Source organism: Schistocerca serialis, chromosome 8 (genome assembly GCF_023864345.2).
Source record: "Schistocerca serialis cubense isolate TAMUIC-IGC-003099 chromosome 8, iqSchSeri2.2, whole genome shotgun sequence".
NCBI classification, from domain to species: domain Eukaryota; kingdom Metazoa; phylum Arthropoda; class Insecta; order Orthoptera; family Acrididae; genus Schistocerca; species Schistocerca serialis.
This window is the reverse complement of record NC_064645.1, coordinates 32,389,721-32,412,679: the sequence shown is the minus strand read 5'-3', so window position 1 is coordinate 32,412,679 and position 22,959 is coordinate 32,389,721. Positions and strand designations below refer to the sequence as shown.

The 22,959-nt window shown below is 41.2% G+C and overlaps 1 protein-coding gene across 5 annotated transcripts in view; it reads right to left on the bottom strand.

Annotated features, from left to right (window-relative positions):
* The window catches only part of LOC126416158 (TRAF3-interacting protein 1), a 252,874-nt gene that overhangs the window by 49,995 nt on the left and 179,920 nt on the right, over positions 1-22,959 (bottom strand). For all 5 annotated transcript variants that reach the window (XM_050083716.1, XM_050083713.1, XM_050083717.1 and 2 more), the window contains 3 exons: positions 17,804-17,969; positions 14,189-14,368; positions 1,155-1,266 (listed from right to left, as the gene is read on the bottom strand). In XM_050083716.1, coding sequence (XP_049939673.1) covers positions 1,155-1,266; positions 14,189-14,368; positions 17,804-17,969 — 458 coding nt within the window. The remainder of the gene's footprint in view (positions 1-1,154; positions 1,267-14,188; positions 14,369-17,803; positions 17,970-22,959) is intronic.

Below are 22,959 nucleotides of genomic sequence, written 5' to 3'. Positions count from 1 at the left end.
GGCAGCAGACTTCAATTACACTAGTGTGTGACATAAATAAGAAAACTCTCCTTACTTGGTTTCATTTCACTTGTATAAAAAAAAAATACTTTCCTCCTTACTTGGTTTCACTTCACTTGAATAAAAAATACTTAATACTGGTATCAAATTTTTCGTAATTTCGAAACATGTATGATACAAAACACTCGTAGCCTGTCATATTCCAAACGGCACTTCTTAACAGACCTACCACATACGAGAGAGTGTGAGTAACAAAATCATGTACAAAAAAGTGAATTATGGTTTTCTCATCTGTCTGTGCCTTACCGCGCATTCATAATTAACGTCTTTGCAAATGCTTATGGTCGATCGGCGTTTCATTTTTTGTTTTTAATGAATTTTAACTTTACGATATCCTGGGGGTCTTTCATCATGTACCTACACATCATACATTACTTACATTTTCCAGAACTTTCCATACCATGTTATGTTAATACAAGTGTGGAGTGTGATTTTAAACAACTCTGTTAAGTTTTTTTATTCTCTGTTGGTTTGGGAATAAACTACTGAGGAAACTGACCAGTACTAACTGAATGCTTAAATCAGCTATTCAACATTAAATGCAATATCAACATTTGTTTAGAGTAATCCTGAAGGAAGGTATCTTCATCTAATATTTCAGGATAAACAGGGACTATTGTAGTGCATCTGCACTCTCAAAAATAATAAAAGAGCATCAAATGATGCAACTGCAGATTACATTTAGAAATAAGAAGGACTATGAATGACTGGTGGAAAATACTAAACCACGATTAGTATTAGAAATCAGAGACACAGAAGAATACAATACACAAAAATTATGACATAATGAATGCACGAAAGCTATACAGGCACTTGTATCCCAGCAACAATTATTGCAATATTTTCAAAGTCTTTCCAGTCTCAATCAAAGGACTGTTCTAGGTACCAGAGTGAGGATTGTAGGAGAGTATTTAGTAATGAATGAGTAAATACTGAGTAAATCTGTAACTCAAGACACATAAGTGTACACAGTTAATAAGGTTGTAGTAGTTAATATAAATTAAATGAGAAATAGAATTTTGCAGACAGATATATGTTCTTTAACATCTTAATAGATTTTGATTTGAATCATAAAACTTTATTTTACTATTTACCAATATTTCAATTGCTGGTTGATCCTGGGACTCAACAATGTAATTCTCATTTTCATCTTGCTCTGCCATCTGATCACCTTCTGTTATGATGTTCACTTTGGCAACAACTGGTCTAAAACCAAAAAGAAAAAAGTGACACACTGAAGTAAGGCTTGCAGAAGTATCTTTTAGTTGCTGTGCAAAACGCTTTATTTATACATTGCCTTTTGCTTCAGTTTTCTTTTTGGACTAAAAATGTGTATCAGAATTACTGGTCACTTCATCTGCCTCATGCTTGGAAGGTACACACAGATTACTTAGCAAATAAACTGAACAACTTAGCATTTGCAATGTGTATTTTGTCAGGTGCCACAAACATAGATACTAGAAAGATAGTTTATCACTGCTACTTTGAGTCAGTTATTCGTTATGGCATAATCTTCTGGGGAAATTCAGCAAATGTCACTAGGCTCCTAGTATTACAAAAGAAAGTAATTACAAACATGTGCTGCAAAAAAACAGGAATCTTGTCGATCACTGTTCAAAAAATTTAAAAATACTATCTATCCCCTCACTTTACATATATGAGATGGTGGTGTTCCTATATAAAAATCAACATACACTAGACACTTCCCATTTTGACCACAAATACAGCACTCACCAAAGAGATAACTTCAAACTTCCAACACATCATTTAAAACTTTATGCCCAAATGTCAGAGAATATGGGGTTAAAAATTTTCAATAAAATAAAAGGTGGTAATATATTTAAGATGGAGTTGGTTCACTGAAAAGATTGCCCTTTACTCTTCTGGTGGAAAAGTGTTGTTATTCTGTCAAATTCATTGAGGACAGCTTCACAGTCTGAACACAGGGATTGTATTACATGTATTATTTTATGTACATGTGTAGCTGTAACTTAGAAATGTAAAATATAATGTAAACTTTTGTATTTCTCTTAAAAAAGTTTCTTTTGTAAACCTTGACATGTCTCCTGTATATCAAATCAAATGATTTGAAAATTGTACGTAATGAGATGAATAAATAACATATCACATATCACGTGCATAGTGAGCAACTAGATTCCAGACAACCGCCAAGCAGGGTGTAGCACTCCCCTTTTGTTGTGAAGTGTCATGGTCTGTCATGAAATGCATTCCACAAGATACCATAAGTTTGAGCAGTTGCTCTGATTTACGACTTCACAACAAACGACAACAATTCGAAGAGATTCATTGGAGCTGGGTCCAAGGTCCACATGTCTTTCTCAATGGCAGCCCAAATGTGTTCAGTAAGCCATGAACTCTGAGGTGACAAGCAGGTAGACATATATTCTTGTGCTGTTCCTCAAAGCATTATGAAATAGCTTGGGTTCAATGGACTGATGAATTGTCTTGCTGAAGATATTAAGATTAGGGCAAGATGGCATCTAAGGTAAAGGTTTGAAATGTGTTTCTCATACAAATTTTTCTACAAAAAAGATAAAATTGTGAAAACTGCAATGTTGAAACTACGAAGCTAAATGAATGCATTAGTAGTTTACAGTATGAAATTATTACCCTGGAAATGAATATCATAAAACTTCAAGAAGGAAAAAGTGAAGTGAACATTTAAAGTTTTCAGCAGAATAATTCAATTATTTCAGAAAAGTGGGAAAAATTGGAGATCAGTTGCAACAAACAGAAAGTGCAAAATCAAGAAAATTGTGACATAAGTGTAAGATCTATGCATACAACAACTCATTTCATGTACTTTCTCAGCAGATGATGGAAATGCAATATGTAGTTATCGTGAGCTGTGTGAGAAGCAAAAGGAAAATGTGAATACAGTAGGACCCAAAACTTTGTTGTTTCAGAAAAATGTGAAATCCAACGTGAATGTGGTAAATACAAATCGCCAACTTTTAAGTTGTTCTAATGACTTACTCAACTGTGCAATAAAAACAAGTGATGAAATAAACAACATAAAACAAGATGCTGTGCACAGTAAAGGTAGGCCTAGGTTTTGTAGCTCCAATTCAACTACCAGTATTAAAATTGAAACATATGCAGACAGCCACAAGTGGAACATAGCTAATGATTTTTGCAATAAAAGCAATTGAATCTAACTTCCATAGGGAAACCAGGTGTGAAATTCTGTACAGAAACATTAATAAGTCACAAAAAATCTCCACATTAAGCTACAAAGACTTTTAGTTCTCCTGGCAACAGCAAGTGATGTTGCAAGAAACAATAAAAAAGATTTAGCTCTCTTGCTTAAAAGAGAACTATGTGAACCAAGAAGTACAAATGTCATCATATTTTCATTTCCACGTTGTTTCAACCCAGTGGAATGGTCCTGTGTAAACAAAGAAGTAGAAAGTGCAAATAACGAGATAAAACTGTATAAAGGCATTTGAAAATGTGACTTTTGTAGATATAAGAAAATATGGAAAGAGATAGACACAGCTCCCATCTAAATAGAGAAAAACTTTGTAATAACAAATATTTTAAAAATAGTAGCTACAAAAACAAAAGTCAAGTGTGAAGCTTCAAAGATCATTCCCCTCACAGACAAGAACTATACATTATAAGGAAAAGCTTGTGTGGAATCCATTGACAATGAACTATTACCACTATAAGATCAATTACATAATGTTGCATCAACAGAAGGAAACACCCCAAATGCTAACAGTTCCCAAGGGAGCACAGCAGTAGCTGCAAAACCAAAACCTGAAGTATTTGAAACAATATCACTATCAACAATAGAAACATTAGCAACAAAAACATTAGCAGTAGCACCAACAGTAACAGAAAGCATCTCACCACAGCCCGGTTAATGACCCATGAAATGCTGAAAAGATGTCCTTTTTAAGGATTTTAGGCACCTTGCCAGAACACAGGAAGGAACACAACATCACAAAATGTAAACACAACTGCAACCAGTTCCCATCCTAATCATCTGCAGATTTCAACACTAAACATTCAGTGCCTTAAAAATAAATCATTAGAATGTGACACAGTAGTGAACATTGAGTGCATGTGCATTATTGAACATAGGTGAAGAAGTTTACAACTAAACAGCACTAACATTAATCTATATAAGATGGCATGCCAATGCTGTAGAAAAAAATGCCAAAAATGAAGTGTATATACATCTTTCCCAAATCAAGTACTGGGTATAAAAGAAGGTGTGAAGCTGAATCATTAAGTGTGGAAAATCATTTTTAAGCAGCAGCAGCTGTACAGTTGTATGGAATACAGGGAAAAGTCAATGTCATAGCAATATACAGACAACCTACTGGCAATACAGACATTCTCATTAATCAAGTAGAAACATTGCTTAACATTATATTTACTGGAAGAGCCACTGTGATTGTTTGTGACAACTTAAATGTAAGTTGTATGAATGTAAGTAGGTCAAAAGATCAGTTCTTAAACCTATTATGTAATTTCAACTTATTTACATACACACACAAACCAACAGACTAACGTATAATACAAACAGTCTTACAGACAGTATATTTTCGAATGTAGGATCTACAGAAGTAGTAGTAGTAACAAATACTGATTTGGGATTATCAGACCACAATGCTCTTGCCCTCAAAATTTCTTCAGTGCCACTGAAAAAAAAAAAAAAAAAAAACTTAATGTATAAAATAAATTTTCTACGCAAAATTATGTAAAATTTATAAATATCCTACTAAGGAGTTCCAAGCAGAAGTATTGTCTCTATATCATTGTTACGGTCTCTGATCCAAAGACTGGTTTGATGCAGCTCTCTATGCTAATCTACCCTGTGCAAGCCTTTTCATCTCTCAATTACTACCTATATCCTTCTAAATCTGCTTACTGTATTCCTCTCTTAATCTACCTCCACGATTTTTACCCACACTTGCCTCCAATACTAAATTGGTGATTCCTTGAAGTCACAGAATGTGTCCTACAACCGATCCCTTCTTCTAGTCAGATTGTGTCCCAAATTTCTTTTCTCCTCAATTCTGTTCAGTGCCTCCTCTTTAGATACACAATCTACTTACCTAATATTTCGGCCATTACAAATTATTTTGCTGCCCAAACAACAATCTACTACTTTTAGTGTTTTGTTTCCTCATCTTAATTCTCTCAGCATCGTCTGATTTAATTTGACTAGATTCCATTATCTTCTTCTTCTTCCTCTTCTTTTTTTAATAACCTTCTTTCAAGACACTGCCCACTCCATTCACATGCCCTTCAAAGTCCTTTGCTGTCTCTGACAGAATTACTCTGTCATTGGCAAACCTCGAAGTTTTTATTTCTTCTCCCCAAACATTAAGTCCTACTACACATTTTTATTTGGTTTTCTTTACTGCTTGTTCAAATTGCAATCCTGTCTCACTCTATTCTCAAATACTGATCCCCTTCTGGCCCATCAACTCTTATAACTGCCATCTGGTTTCCATCAAGTTGCAAATAGCCTTTCACTCTCTCTATTTGACCCCACTATCTCTTGAAAGAAAGTCAACATTGTCAAAACCTTTCTGTAAGTCTATAAATGCTATAAATGTAGATTGGCCTTTCCTTAAACTTTCTTCTATGATAAATTGTGGGGCCAGCACCTGCTTTCTTTACAATTGGATTTATTAGACTCTTTTTGAAGTTCAATGATGCATTGCCTGTCTCATATATATTGCACACCAGATGGAATAGTTTTGTCATGGCTGGCTCTCCCAAGCCTATCAGTAGTTCTGACAGAACGTCACCTATTCCTGGGACCTTGCTTTGATTTAAGTCTTTCACTGTTCTGTCACGTTCTTTTCCCAGTATCAGATATTTGTTCAGCTGCATCTCTTGTCTGAGAAGGCCTCTTTAATTTTCCTGTAGGCAGTATCTGTCTTTCTTAGAGGGATATATTCTTCTAAATCCTAACACTGTTCTTCAGCCATTCCTCCTTAGTTATTTTTCACTTCCTATCAATCTCGTTTTTTAGACATTTGTATTCCATTTCACTTACTTCATTTGCTGCGTTTTTAAACTAATTTCATCAATCAAATCCTGTATTACTTGTTTTATCAAAGAATTTCCACTACACCATGTCTTTTTACTTATTTGATCCTGCTGTCTTCACTTTCTCATCTCTCAAAGCTCCCCGTTCATCTTCTATTGTATTCCTTTCTATTGTATTTCTAATACTCCCTCTGAAACTCTCCACAACCTCTGATTCTTTCAGTTTATCCTGGTCCTATCTCCTTAAATTCTTACTTTTTTGCAATTTCTTCAGTTTTAATCTACAGTTCATAACCAACAAATTGTGCTCAGAGTCCACACCTGCATCTACAGTTCATAACCAACAAATTGTGCTCAGAGTCCATACCTGCCTCTGGAAATGACAGACAATTTAAAATCTGGTTCCAAAATCTCTACCTTAACATTACACACTGAAGTGCCAAAAAAACTGGTGTAGGCATGCGTATTCGAATACAGAGACATGTGAACAGGCAGAATACAACGCTGCAGTCAGCATCACCTGTGTAAGACAACAACTGTCTGGCACAGTTGATAGATTGGTTACTGTTGCTACAATGGCAAGTTATCAAGATTTAAGTGAGTCTGAAAGTGGTGTTATAGTCGGTGCACGAGTGATAGGACATAGCATCTTCGAGGTAGCGTTGAAGTGGGGATTTTCCCGTACAACCACTTCATGAGTGTACCGTGAATATCAGGAATCCAGTAAAATATCAAATCTATGACATTTCTGCAGCTAAAAAAAGATCCTGCAAGAACAGGACCAATGACGACTGAAGAGAATCGTTCAACGTGACAGAAGTGCTACCACAAATTATTGCACATTTCAATTCTGGGCCATCAGCAAGTGTCAACCTGTGAACTACCCAACAAAACATCATCGATATGGGCTTTCGGAGCCAAAGGACCACTCATACACCCTCGATGACTGCGTAACACAAAGCGTTATAACTTGCGTCCAGTCGTTAGCACCAACATTGGACTGTTGATGACTAGAAACATGTTGCCTGTTTGGATCAGTCTCATTTCAAATTGTATTGAGCGGATGGACATGATAGGTATGGAGACAACGACATGAACCCATGGACCCTGCATGTCAGCGGGGGACTGATCAAGCTGGTGGAGGCTCTATAATGGTGTGGGTTGTGTGAGGCTGGAGTGATATGTAACCCCTGATACGTCTAGATATGACTCTGACAGGTATGTAAGCATCCTGTCTGATCACCTGCACCCTTTCATGCCCACTGTGCATTTCGATGGACTTGGGCAAGTCCAGTAGGACAACGTGACATCTTAGTTGTCCAGAATTTCTACAGAGTGGCTCCAGTAACACTCTTCTGAGTTTAAGCACTTCAGGTGGCCACCAAACTCCTCATATATGAACATTATTGAGTATATCTGGGATGCCTTGCAATGTGCTGTTAAGAAAAGACCTCCACCCCCTCATACTCTTACAGATTTATGGACAGCACTGCAAGATTCATTATGTCAATTCCCTCCAGCGCTACCTCAGACATTAGTTGAGTCCATTCCACATCATGTAATGGCACTTCTATGTGCTCGCAGGGGCTCTACACGATATTAGGCTGGTGTGCCAGTTTCTTTGGCTCTTCAGTGTATAATCAATCTGAAACTTGCTGGTGTCTCCAGGTCTCTTCCACGAGTACAGCCTTCTTTCATGAGTCTTAAACCACGTGGTAGTGATGATTAAATTTATGCTCTGTGCACAATTCTACCAGGCAGCTTTCTCTTTCATACCTTTTCCAGGTCCATATTCATCTACTATTTTTCCTGTTCTTCCTTTTCTTACTACTGAATTCCAGTCGCACATCACTATTAAAATTTCATCTCTCTTAACTACCTGAATAATTTTTTTCATCTCATCATAAATTTCTTCTACCTCTTCATCACCTGTGGAGCAAGCTGGCATAAAATCTTGTACTACTGTGGTGGTTGTAGGTTTCATGTCTATCTTGGCTCCAATATGCATTCACTACAGTACTCATAGAAGCTTACTCATATTCCTACTTTCTCATTCATTATTAAACCTATTCCTGCATTATCCCTCTTTCATTTTGTATATATAAGCCTGCATTTACCTAGCCAGAAGTTCTGTTCCTCTTTTCACCAAACTTCACCCATTCCCGCTATATCTAACTTGAAATGATCCATTTCCACTTTCTAAATTTTCTAACCTAACTGCTCGATTAAGGAATCTAACAGCCCATGCTCCAAAGTGCATAATGGCAGTTCAGTTTTGTTTCTCTTGATGATGACATCCTCCTAAGTAGTTCCTGCTCGGAGATCCAAATAGGGGACCAGTTTACATGCAAAATGTTTTACCCAAAAGGCTGCCATCATATTTAAACACACAGTAGGGCTTCATGCCCATGGGAAAAATTACAGCTGTAGTTTCCCCTAGCTTTCAGTTGTTCACAGTACCAGTACAGCCATACCATTTTGGTTGATGCTACAAGGCCAGATCAGTCAAGGCCAGAAGCAAATAACCAGAGCCACTTCCTCATCCCCTCAAGCCCAGAACCTCCCACAGAAGGACCCCAAAAGTGCCCCACTTGTGACAGGATACTTTCCGACATCGAAATAAGTGTCCAAGGAATAGAAAAGCAACTGGAATCACTCAACAGAGGAAAGTCCACTGGACCTGACAGGATACCAATTCGATTCTACACAGAGTACGCGAAAGAACTTGGCCCCCCTTCTAACAGCCGTGTACCACAAGTCTCTGGAGGAATGGAAGGTTCCAAATGATTGGAAAAGAGCACAGGTAGTCCCAGTCTTCAAGAAGGGTCGTCGAGCAGATGCGCAAAACTATAGACCTATATCTCTGACGTCGATCTCTTGTAGAATTTTAGAACATGTTTTTTGCTCGCGTATCATGTCATTTCTGGAAACCCAGAATCTACTATGTAGGAATCAACATGGATTCCGGAAACAGCGATCGTGTGAGACCCAACTCGCTTTATTTGTTCATGAGACCCAGAAAATATTAGATACAGGCTCCCAGGTAGATGCTATTTTTCTTGACTTCCGGAAGGCGTTCGATACAGTTCCGCACTGTCGCCTGATAAATAAAGTAAGAGCCTACGGAATATCAGACCAGCTGTGTGGCTGGATTGAAGAGTTTTTAGCAAACAGAACACAGCATGTTGTTATCAATGGAGAGACGTCTACAGACGTTAAAGTAACCACTGGCGTGCCACAGGGGAGTGTTATGGGACCATTGCTTTTCACAATATATATAAATGACCTGGTAGATAGTGTCGGAAGTTCCATGCAGCTTTTCGCGGATGATGCTGTAGTATACAGAGAAGTTGCAGCATTAGAAAATTGTAGCGAAATGCAGGAAGATCTGCAGCGGATAGGCACTTGGTGCAGGGAGTGGCAACTGACCCTTAACATAGACAAATGTAATGTATTGCGAATACATAGAAAGAAGGATCCTTTATTGTATGATTATATGATAGCGGAACAAACACTGGTAGCAGTTACTTCTGTAAAATATCTGGAAGTATGCGTGCGGAACAATTTGAAGTGGAATGATCATATAAAATTAATTGTTGGTAAGGCGGGTACCAGGTTGAGATTCATTGGGAGAGTGCTCAGAAAATGTAGTCCATCAACAAAGGAGGTGGCTTACAAAACACTCATTCGACTTATACTTGAGTATTGCTCATCAGTGTGGGATCTGACGGAGGAGATAGAGAAGATCCAAAGAAGAGCGGCGCGTTTCGTCACAGGGTTATTTGGTAACCGTGATAGCGTTACGGAGATGTTTAATAAACTCAAGTGGCAGACTCTGCAAGAGAGGCGATCTGCATTGCGGTGTAGCTTGCTCGCCAGGTTTCGAGAGGGTGCGTTTCTGGATGAGGTATCGAATATATTGCTTCCCCCTACTTATACCTCCCAAGGAGATCACGAATGTAAAATTAGAGAGATTAGAGAGCGCACGGAGGCTTTCAGACAGTCGTTCTTCCCGCGAACCATACGCGACTGGAACAGGAAAGGGAAGTAATGACAGTGGCACGTAAAGTGCCCTCCGCCACACACCGTTGGGTGGCTTGCGGAGTATCAATGTAGATGTAGAATTTTAGAACATGTTTTTTGCTCGCGTATCATGTCGTTTTTGGAAACCCAGAATCTACTCTGGAGGAATCAACATGGATTCCGGAAACAGCGATCGTGTGAGACCCAACTCGCTTTATTTGTTCATGAGACCCAGTAAATACTAGATACAGGCTCCCAGGTAGATGCTGTTTTCCTTGACTTTCAGAAGGCGTTCGATACAGTTCCGCACTGTCGCCTGATAAACAAAGTAAGAGCCTACGGAATATCAGACCAAGTGTGTGGCTGGATTGAAGAGTTTTTAGCAAACAGAACACAGCATGTTGTTATCAATGGGGAGACGTCTACAGACGTTAAAGTAACCTCTGGCGTGCCACAGGGGAGTGTTATGGGACCATTGCTTTTCACAGTATATATAAATGACCTGGTAGATAGTGTCGGAAGTTCCATGCGGCTTTTCGCAGATGATGCTGTAGTATACAGAGAAGTTGCAGCATTAGAAAATTGTAGCGAAATGCAGGAAGACCTGCAGCGGATAGGCAATTGGTGCAAGAAGTGGCAACTGACCCTTAACATAGACAAATGTAATGTATTGCGAATACATAGAAAGAAGGATCCTTTATTGTATGATTATATGATAGCGGAACAAACACTGGTAGCAGTTACTTCTGTAAAATATCTGGGAGTATGCATGCGGAACGATTTGAAGTGGAATGATCATATAAAATTAATTGTTGGTAAGGCGGGTGCCAGGTTGAGATTCATTGGGAGAGTCCTTAGAAAATGTAGTCCATCAACAAAGGAGGTGGCTTACAAAACACTCGTTCGACCTATACTTGAGTATTGCCCATCAGTGTGGGATTCATGCCAGTTCGGGTTGACGGAGGAGATAGAGAAGATCCAAAGAAGAGCGGCGCGTTTCGTCACAGGGTTATTTGGTAACCGTGATAGCGTTACGGAGATGTTTAATAAACTCAAGTGGCAGACTCTGCAAGAGAGGCGATTTGCATCGCGGTGTAGCTTGCTCGCCAGGTTTCGAGAGGGTGCGTTTCTGGATGAGGTATCGAATATATTGCTTCCCCCTACTTATACCTCCCAAGCAGATCACGAATGTAAAATTAGAAAGATTAGAGAGCGCACGGAGGCTTTCAGACAGTCGTTCTTCCCGCGAACCATACGCGACTGGAACAGGAAAGGGAGGTAATGACAGTGGCACGTAAAGTGCCCTCCGCCAGACACCGTTGGGTGGCTTGCGGAGTATCAATGTAGATGTAGATGTAGATGTAGAATTTTAGAACATGTTTTTTGCTCGCGTATCATGTCGTTTTTGGAAACCCAGAATCTACTCTGGAGGAATCAACATGGATTCCGGAAACAGCGATCGTGTGAGACCCAACTCGCTTTATTTGTTCATGAGACCCAGTAAATACTAGATACAGGCTCCCAGGTAGATGCTGTTTTCCTTGACTTTCAGAAGGCGTTCGATACAGTTCCGCACTGTCACCTGATAAACAAAGTAAGAGCCTACGGAATATCAGACCAAGTGTGTGGCTGGATTGAAGAGTTTTTAGCAAACAGAACACAGCATGTTGTTATCAATGGGGAGACGTCTACAGACGTTAAAGTAACCTCTGGCGTGCCACAGGGGAGTGTTATGGGACCATTGCTTTTCACAATATATATAAATGACCTAGTAGATAGTGTCGGAAGTTCCATGCGGCTTTTCGCGGATGATGCTGTAGTATACAGAGAAGTTGCAGCATTAGAAAATTGTAGCAAAATGCAGGAAGATCTGCAGCGGATAGGCACTTGGTGCAAGAAGTGGCAACTGACCCTTAACATAGACAAATGTAATGTATTGTGAATACATAGAAAGAGAGATCCTTTATTGTATGATTATATGATAGCAGAACAAACACTGGTAGCAGTTACTTCTGTAAAATATCTGGGAGTATGCGTGCGGAACGATTTGAAGTGGAATGATCATATAAAATTAATTGTTGGTAAGGCGGGTGCCAGGTTGAGATTCATTGGGAGAGTCTTTAGAAAATGTAGTCCATCAACAAAGGAGGTGGCTTACAAAACACTCGTTCGACCTATACTTGAGTATTGCCCATCAGTGTGGGATTCATGCCAGTTCGGGTTGACGGAGGAGATAGAGAAGATCCAAAGAAGAGCGGCGCATTTCGTCACAGGGTTATTTGGTAACCGTGATAGCATTACGGAGATGTTTAGCAAACTCAAGTGGCAGACTCTGCAAGAGAGGCACTCTGCATCGCGGTGTAGCTTGCTCGCCAGGTTTCGAGAGGGTGCGTTTCTGGATGAGGTATCGAATATATTGCTTCCCCCTACTTATACCTCCCGAGGAGATCACGAATGTAAAATTAGAGAGATTTGAGGACGTACGGAGGCTTTCAGACGGTCGTTCTTCCTGCGAACCATACACAACTGGAACAGAAAAGGGAGGTAATGACCGTGGCACATAAAGTGCCCTCCGCCACACACCGTTGGGTGGCTTGCGGAGTATAAATGTAGATATAGATGTAGACTGGATCAGACTCTGAATGTGGCTCTCCAGCTGGGATACAACTTTCTCAAATACTGCCCTGAAATGAGATCCATCCTTCATGAAATCCTCCCCACTCCACCAAGAGTGTCTTTCCGCCATCCACCTAACCTTCGTAACCTCTTGGTTCATCCCTATGAAATCCCCAAACCACCTTCCCTACCCTCTGGCTCCTACCCTTGTAACCGCCCCCGGTGTAAAACCTGTCCCATGCACCCTCCCACCACCACCTACTCCAATCCTGTAACCCGGAAGGTGTGCACAATCAATGGCAGTGCCACGTGTGAAAGCACCCACGTGATTTACCAACTGACCTGCCTACACTGTGAAGCTTTCTATGTGGGAATGACCATCAACAAACTGTCCATTCGCATGAACGGACACAGGCAGACAGTGTTCGTTGGTAATGAGCAGCAGAGAAAAGAAGTGAACCAGCAGAAACATGCTATTGGAGTACAGAGGACGTGAATATTTTCTTATTTGGACTTCTTTATGCTGAAAGAGGAGGAGGAAAAGAAGACAGTGACAATGGACAGAGATGGAAAATTATTAAATACTGGAAGATAACAGACAGGGGTTGTGTTAGAGCAAAGGAGACAATGGCAGTGTGAGAGAAAAAGAGGGACGGGATGGCAATGGAACATAGTTGACAGTGACAGAACAGTGCTAAAGAGCGAAGGAGACAGTGCCGGGTAGGGGGAAATAAAGAGAAAGAGAAAGTGGAGGTGGGTGAGAGCCAGTCAAAATGAGACACAGTATATTATGCTACAATGAATAAGAGAGAGATAGTAACAGTGAGATGAGACAGCAGCATTTGGAAGGTAGAAATGAGATACCAGCAGTAAGGGAGAGAAAGAGCAGCGAGATGAGACTGTAAAAGTAGGACAGAATGAAGGGGACTATGGGTGTGACACAGGAGACAATGACAGAGAGAAACAAAGAGATAATGACAATGAGTTTGGCTGAACGAGTGAGAAAGGACAACTGGGATTGGAAGGGTATGGGCAATTTACAGTGATGGACTAGTTAGAGTGAGAGGGTTACAGTTCAAAGAGCTTGCGGGAGTTTGAGGTAAGTTGGTGGTGGTGGTGGTGGTTGTTGGGATGTTTAAGGGGGACTAAACAGCGAAGGTCATCAGTCCCCCAGGGTAAGTTGCATATTTTAAAAAAAGTGGGAATACATCTGTGTGCCAAATTTTTGGGAAAATACATAAAGGCGCTGAGGAAGGTAGAATGAGGCAGCTGGTACCCCACTTTTCAGTCAATCCTTTAAATAAACCATAACATATTCACATTTTTGTACCCTGGTAGGAGCATTTTTCCACTGGTTACATTATACTTTTAGAATTGATTATTTTTGTTGATATATTCTCTCTTTAGACTTGAACGGATGAAGTTTTCAATGGGTACTCTTGCAGGTACTCACTGGACTTCCGCAGGCACCACCACCTCGCCACGATCTCTTATCCGTGGAGCAGCTGGCCTGGCACTCATAGGCCTGGCACTTCCCAGACGAGCTGTCTTCGGTCTGATTACATTCACTTTTGGCGCCGCAACACTTCCTTCTCCATTGTGAACATTGTTGTTGGTAATATTATTGCTGCTGCTGTAAGGAGAACAAACATAATATCTGAAAATCATAGTAACCATTCCAAAACACATAATAGTTGTCAGAGAGTAACTGCAAAACAAGAAAAAAGGTGCCTAATAATATGTCCTGTTCACCAATATCCAGCTTAGGCCAGTGTGCCTTTGCTACTGAGATGGGAGATCACTGACCTGCTGCTTGTAGCATTATAGTGTGCTACTATAATGAAACCTGATGATTGGGAATGTGTGCAATTATTTATTTTCTGCAGGTAAAAAACCAAAAATTGTAGAGATACACCATAAAATTTGTGCAGTTTATGGAGAGAATGTTATGAGTGGTAAATTCTGTTAAGTACCACATTAAATATATGGTCCACTCACCTATTCTTCAGCATTCATCTGTAGCACCATATTTCAAAAGCTTCTATTCTCTTCTTTTCTAAACTGTTTATCGTCCACGTTTCACTTCCACACATGGCTATACTCCACAAACACTTTCGGGAAAGACTTCCTGACATCTAAATCTATACTCAATATCAACAAATTTCTCTTCTTCAGAAATGCTTTTCTTGTCATTACTAGTCTATATTTTATATCCTCTCTGCTTCGACCATCACCAGTTACTTTGCTGCCCAAATAGCAAAACTCATATACTACTTTCAATGTCTCATTTCCTAATCTAATACCATCAGCATCATCTGATTTAATTCGACTACATTCCATTATTCTCATTTAGCTTTTGTTGATGTTCATCTTATAACCTCCTTTCAAGAAACTGTCCATTCTGTTAAACTGCTCTTCCAAGTCCACGGTTGTGTCTGACAGATTACTGTGTCATTGGCAAACCTCAAAGTTTTTATTTCTTCTCCCTGAACATTAAGTCCTACTAAACACTTTTCTTTGGGTTTCTTTACTGTTTGTTCAAATTACAGATTGAATAACATCGAGGACAGGCTACAACCCTGTGTCACTCCCTTCTCTAACACTGCTTCCCATCCAGGCCCATCAACTCTTATAACTGCCGTCTAGTTTCTCTCAAGTAGTAAATAGCCTTTCACTCCCTGTATTTTACCCTGCTACCTTTGGAATTTCAAATAAAGTACTCCAGTCAATACTGTCAAAAGCTTTCTGTAAGTCTAAAAATGCTATAAATGTAGGTTGGCCTTTCCTTAACCTATTTTCCAGATAAGTTGTAGGGTCAGGATTATCTTTCATGTCCCTACATTTCTCTGTAATCCAAACTCACCTTCAATGATGTTGGCTTCTACCAGTTTTGCCATTCTTTTGTACAGGATTCAAGTTAGCATTTGTCAAACATTACTTATTAAACTGGTAGTTTGGTAATATTCACACCTTTCAGCACCTGATTTCTTTGGAATTGGAACTATTACATTCTTTTTGAGGTCTGAGGCTAACTTGCCTGTCTCATACATATTGTATAACTTCTGGCTCAGCTCGCTCTCCCAAGCCTATCAGTAATCCTGGCAGAATGTCTTCTATTCCTGGGGCCTTGTTTTGATTTAGGCCTTTCTCTGTTCTATCAGGTTCTTCTCCCACTATCATATCTCCCATCTCACATTCATCTATGTCTTCATCTAGTTCTATAATTTTGCCTCCAAATTCATCTCCCTCGTATAGATGCTCTACATACTCCTTCCACATTTCAGCTTTCCATTCTTTGCTTAGAACTGGTTTTTTATTTGAGCTCTTGATATTTGTATAGCTGCTTCTCTTTTTTGACAAGGCCTCTTCAATTTTACTGTATGCAGTATCTGTCTTTCTTATAGGGATATATTCTTCTAAATCCTTACATTTGTCCTCCAGGCATTCCTGCTCAACCATTTTGCACTTCCTACCAATCTCATTTTTAGACATTTGTATTCCATTTCGCATGATTCATTTGCTGCATTTTTAGATTCTCATTTCATCAGTTAAATTCGGTATCACTAGTTTTATCCAAGAATTTCCACTATGACATGTCCTTTTTACCTATTTGATCCTCCGCTGTCTCCACTTTCTCATCTCCCAATGCTACCCCTTCATCTTCTATTATATCCCTTTCCAATGTTCTACTCAATGATTTACTGAATGTTCTACTCTGAAACCCTCCACAACCTCTGATGAAGACATCCTCCTAAGTAGTTTCTGGCCAGACATCCAAATGGGGGACCATTTTACATGTGAAATATTTTACCCAAAAGGATGCCATCATATTTAATCACACAGTAGGTCTGCATGCACTTGAGAAAATTATGGCTGTAGTTTCCCCTTGGTTTCAGTCATCCACAGTACCACACCATTTTGGTTGATGCTACAAGGCCAGATCAGTCAATCATCCAGACCGCTGCCCTGCATCAACTCAGAAAGCTGCTGCCTCTCTTCAGGAACCACACATTTGTCTGGCCTCTCAAAAGATACCCCTCCATTGTGTTTGCACCTACGGTATGGCTACCTGTATCGCTGAGGCAAGCAAGCCTCCCCACCAATGGCAAGATCCACGGTTTCTAAGAGAAAACAGAAAGTGTTACTTGTTTGTGGTAATAATATAGAATGTATGATATTCCTCATAACTGTTGGTTGTGTTTCTGGGCTCACCATGTTCTGTTCTGTACCTCAGGAGCTGGGAATGGGCTCTGGATGTTCAGAGTAATTGAAAGATTGGCTATCACAAGGTTTGTGCTCAGTAGGTGCACAAAATTCTTTGAGGTGACCTTAGAACGCACAGAATTGGTTTGACTCTCATGTTCTTACAACAACAAGTAGTGAAAGATGACTATTTTCTTAGTCACAATGAACTGCTGATGACACACAGATTCTGTAAGTGAATGCTGTGAGAATGTCAAAGTCTCAAACCAGTTCACCACAAAAATCTGGAAAATGCCACCCGATGTTTTCTCCAAAGAAAGATATGATCATTGTCTTTCAGCACAAGGAAGACATACTGTTAAATCAGATTACTGAATGAAGATTTTCAAGATCTTGTCAAATCATGGTTAATGTTGCTGGCACTTCTGCAATGAAGGTACACAGAAGTTTGTCACACTTTGACAGATCAGTCCACAGAGGTCCTTTATATCTATTGCAAGTAACCTTTTAATGTAAAATATACCTGTAGATGGTTATACGCAGCTGAAACCAGTCACTGTGATCAATATTTTACACTGTGTCATTAACTGTTTTTAAATAAGGAATGTATGGTTGTAGCTTGAGTATTTAATCAATAAAATTTCATTAAATGGGTCAGTATTTTATTAATAGTCAGCCAGAAGTTACTTTCCAAGCAGCCATTGCACTCTCCATGTGATTTTAAATACATTGTATAGAAAGATATAGATTCATTATATCTTTCTATACAATGTATTATGTTTATGAGTCTGTTATAATGGCAAGATTGCAAGCACTTCTAAAAGAAAACAGAAAATGTTACTCACTTGTAATAATAATACACTACCTAGTGATATTCTTCATATCTGTTGACTTTGTTTCTGGATTCACTATGTTTTGTTCTGTTCCTTGGGAGCTGGGAACAGGCTCTGGATGTTCATTTTCTTCTTTCATTTTGTCATCATCCGCAGTCAATTTATCCCTTTCACTTATCTGATTTACTAGTGTCTGTCCTGTTTAGCAATAACAATCACAAATTACCAATATGAAAATAGTTTGTATTTTGGCACCAGTCAAAGCTCTTTTGTAAATTTCTGTTGGCTCAGTTAGGTACAAGAATATAAAACAAAGTTGTGTGTTTCCAGATTACACCAAATACTTACTTAGCACTGAACCACTGATAGGAAAACACATTTGTGTTTTATCATTCAAGACTGACACATCTGAATATGCAACAGGGATGGCCTCTCAGGTAGTGCCACTGTCCCATGGCACCACTTGTATAAAAAAGAAAGAAAGAGAAATCTTTGTGAATGGCACATAAAACATTGTTTCGGAGTATGTATTTTCTGACTTGAAGAGGCGCGTTTCGCTGCATGCGCTCTCGCGGTAGTTTTCTGAAGCTTGGAGCCAATTGCAGATTGGCACCGTCTGCCCTCATAACCACTGACTGAAAGGCTGAGCCATTGGTTTCTACACGCTTCTTATGGTGGAGGTGGAGCCACAGGTAGTCTGACACAGAGCTTTATGTTCCTTCTGCCACAGAGCAGTAAAATGCAGGGCCTATACAAGCACGATCTGCCATCTAGGGATCATGTTAGAATACATCAGACTGCAGATTTCTTGTAATCCAAGTTTACAATCTTCATGCAAGTTAATGTTAATGTGTTCCTAAATGCTAGTTAATGCTGAATTAAATTGAACACAGAAATAACACACTTAAATATCATTATAAATAGCTATATATAATTTGAATATATTTACGCCTTTAGATTTTGAAACTAAGAGGCATTATTTCAATATTGGTATGTTTCACAACAGCAGGGATATTGCTACAGAACAAAAAACGAATGTATTCACCATCTGTTGAGCATCTGTTTTCCAAAAAAAGGTGTATTATTTCTGTTTATACTCATTATATTTGTGTGATACAATTCTGTACAAAGACGTATGTTGTAATGGTGACCGGAACACTTGCGGGGTTGTAGTGACTGAAACATGGCAGAACCCGCGGAGCGGCCGCGAACAACAGCACAATGGGAGAGGACGGACACGACCAATGAAGGACCTTACGACAACAACAACAAGAATGAAACAACAGAGTCAAGAAAACCTACTAGACAACCACATCCACTCACAAAGAAAACACAAAAGTCAATACGCTGTCTAATGCGAAGCGATATGTCTTGAGACGCACGCGAGGTTAGACTGGCAGGCTGAGCGACAGGCAGGTGCTTAAGTACTCGATCGGGGACACTGCTATTGGCTGCTGAAACCATGTGTTCCACTGTGGCGCCCTCACTGTAAATGCGGGCCAGGAGGCATGCGCCTCTACAGCTTACGGCGCGATGGTACAGAGACCTCTATAGGTCTTCGACGTCCATGATGTCTGGCGGGGATTCAAATTCCACAGTGCACGGTACCAGATCCCTCCCCCTCTGAACTTGTGCGTAGGGGCAGAAACACCCCGGACGGTGCCAAGGCGGGCGGCAGTGGGAAGAGGGGCTGGGCTCATCAACCGCTATTGGCGGGGAGGGGGGGATGCCAGAGGTATCCATGACAGCCGATCCAGAGTCCAGGGCGGGGGAGGGAGCCGCCGATCCACCCGGAGCAGAGAGGGCCGGCGGCAGGCCCTCGGGGAGATGGCAACCGGGGGCAGGGATGGTGACTCTAGAACCACTTGACCTGAAGGAGGTAGGAACAGAGGCGGTGGGACGAGTCCCGGTGGCAGCATGCGGGCGGAGCTGATTATGATGACGGCGCCCCAAGCCTTTCGATGTCTGCACCAACGTCACATGCCACCCATGGGCTGCGACGACTGTGGCGGGTGTCCAACCCGCCTTGCGCCCGTACTCGCGGGACCACACGGCCGTGCCAGGGGCCTACCGCCGTGAGGGCCGGGAGTGGAGGCGGGAGGAGGATGGCATCAGCAAATGGAGCAGGGTCCGCGGCAGTCGTCCATGAAGGAGCTCTGCTGGACTGCATCCGTCAATGGACGTAGTGCGATGGGTGCTCAAAAACAGGGTGAGGGCTGATGTGGTTGGAGATGTGTCGACTGCCTTAGTCAACTGTTGTTTAAAAGTGCGGACAAGCCTCTCTGTTGCACCATTGGAAGAAGGGTGGGAAGGTGGGCTACGGATATGTTTGATACCGTTGGCCTGACAAAAGTCGTGGAAGGAGGACGGCGTGAATTGGGGACCATTATCGGAGACCGATGTATGTGGCAGACCCTCGATGGCGAGAACCTGGTCCAGGGCCGTAAGTGTAGCCTCTGTGGTGGTGGAATGCATTCGGAGAACATATGGGTATTTGGAGTAGGCATTAACGATGAGTAACCACATGGACCCAAAAAACGGGCCCGCAAAATCGATATGGATGCGATCCCAGGGCTGGCAAGGCACAGGCGAGGGTGCAAATGACTGAGGGGGACTCGCCTGGTGACACGCACAGACAGCGCACCCACGGACCAGGCGCTCAATATCGCCATTGATGCCTGGCCAATACACATGCCGGCAAACAAAAACTTTCATACGGGACATACCCCAGTGCCCACGGGGTAACAAACTGAGCACACGAAGCTGCAATGCCAGAGGGATGACCACCTGATGGGCATCTGACTCCGTGTCCAACAGAAGGACATCATCGACCACGGAGAGCCTGTGGGACAGGTGGCGCCAAGGGCTGAAATTGGACTGCATCCGACGAGTGATGTAGGATGGCCACCCGTGGACCAGGTAGTTGAGAACCTGCAGCAAGACAGGGTCGCGGAGGGTAGCCGCAGCAATGTGAACAGCCATAGGAGGCAGACTGTCCAGTGCATCCCGGCAGGCATAATCAATGTGAAAGCAGAGGACCTCCTGTTGGTCAAAGGCAGGATCGGGGCCCGCTGGGAAGCGTGACAAAGTGTCCGCGTTAGCATGGTGGGCGGTAGGCTTATACCAGATTGTGTAAGCGTTGTTGTTGTTGTTGTTGTTGTTGTTGTCTTCAGTCTTGAGAGTGGTTTGATGCAGCTCTCCATGCTACTCTATCCTGTGCAAGCTTCTTCATCTCCCAGTACTTACTGCAACCTACATCCTTCTGAATCTGCTTAGTGTATTCATCTCTTTGGCTCCCTCTACGATTTTTACCCTCCACGCTGCCCTCCAATGCTAAATTTGTGATCCCTTGATGCCTCAGAACATGTCCTACCAACCGGTCCCTTCTTCTTGTCAAGTTGTGCCACAAGCTCCTCTTCTCCCCAATTCTATTCAATACCTCCTCATTAGCTATGTGATCTACCCATCTAATCTTCAGCATTCTTCTGTAGCATCACATTTCGAAAGCTTCTATTCTCTTCTTGTCCAAACTATTTACTGTCCATGTTTCACTTCCATACATGGCTACACTCCATACAAATACTTTCAGAAACGACTTCCTGACACTTAAATCTATACTCGATGTTAACAAATTTCTGTTCTTGAGAAATGCTTTCCTTGCCATTGCCAGTCTACATTTTATATCCTCTCTACTTCGACCATCATCAGTTATTTTGCTCCAGCATCACCCGACTTAATTCGACTACATTCCATTATCCTCGTTTTGCTTTCACTGATGTTCATCTTATATCCTCCTTTCAAGACACTGTCCATTCCGTTCAACTGCTCTTCCAAGTCCTTTGCTGTCTCTGACAGAATTACAATGTCATCGGTGAACCTCAATGTTTTTATTTCTTCTCCATGGATTGTAATACCTACATCGAACTTTTCTTTTGTTTCCTTTATTGCTTGCTCAGTATACAGATTGAATAACATCGGGGACAGGCTACAACCCTGTCTCACTCCCTTCCCAACTGCTGCTTCCCTTTCATGCCCCTCGACTCTTATAACTGCCATCTGGTTTCTGTACAAATTGTAAATAGCCTTTCGCTCCCTGTATTTTACCCCTGCCACCCTCAGAATTTGAGAGAGAGTATTCCAGTCAACATTGTCAAAAGCTTTCTCTAAGTCTAAAAATGCTAGAAATGTAGGTTTGCCTTTCCCTAATCTATTTTCTAAGATAAGTCATAGGGTCAGTATTGCCTCACGTGTTCCAACATTTCTGCGGAATCCAAACTGATCTTTGCCGAGGTCGGCTTCTACCAGTTTTTCCATTCGTCTGTAAAGAATTCGTGTTAGTATTTTGCAGCTGTGGCTTATTAAATTGATTGTTCCGTAATTTTCACATCTGTCAACACCTGCTTTCTTTGGGATTGGAATTATTATATTCTTCTTGAAGTCTGAGGGTATTTCACCTGTCTCATACATCTTGCTCACTAGATGGTAGAGTTTTGTCAGGACTGGCTCTCCCAAGGCCGTCAGTAGTTCCAATGGAATGTTGTCTACTCCCGGGGCCTTGTTTCAACTCAGGTCTTTCACTGCTCTGTCAAACTCTTCACGCAGTATCGTACCTCCCATTTCATCTTCTTCTACATCCTCTTCCATTTCCATAATATTGTCCACAAGTACATCGCCCTTGTATAGACCCTCTATATACTCCTTCCACCTTTCTGCTTTCCTTTCTTTGCTTAGAACTGGGTTTCCATCTGAGCTCTTGATATTCATACAAGTGGCTCTCTTTTCTCCAAAGGTCTCTTTCATTTTCCTGTAGGCAGTATCTACCTTACCCCTAGTGAGGTAAGCCTCTACATCCTTACATCCTTAAGCGTAATTATGAAAAAATAATGCCCAGCGCTGGAGACATTGAACCGTCCACTTCAGAAGGTGAGAGTGAGGTCCAAAAAGTGTAACCAAGGGTTTACGGTCTGTCAGAAGGGTGAACTTTGCCCCAAAGAGATAGAAGTGAAATTTTTGGACAGCGAACACGATCGACAGAGCCTCCTTTTCAATCTGTGAGTAGTTCCGTTGTGCTGGGGTCAACGTCTTAGAGGCATAAGCAAAGGGCTGTTCGGAGCCATCGGATTCCCAGTGAACAAGAACGGCCCCAATGCCATACGCCGACGCATCAGCCGCCACAACCAATGGGCAG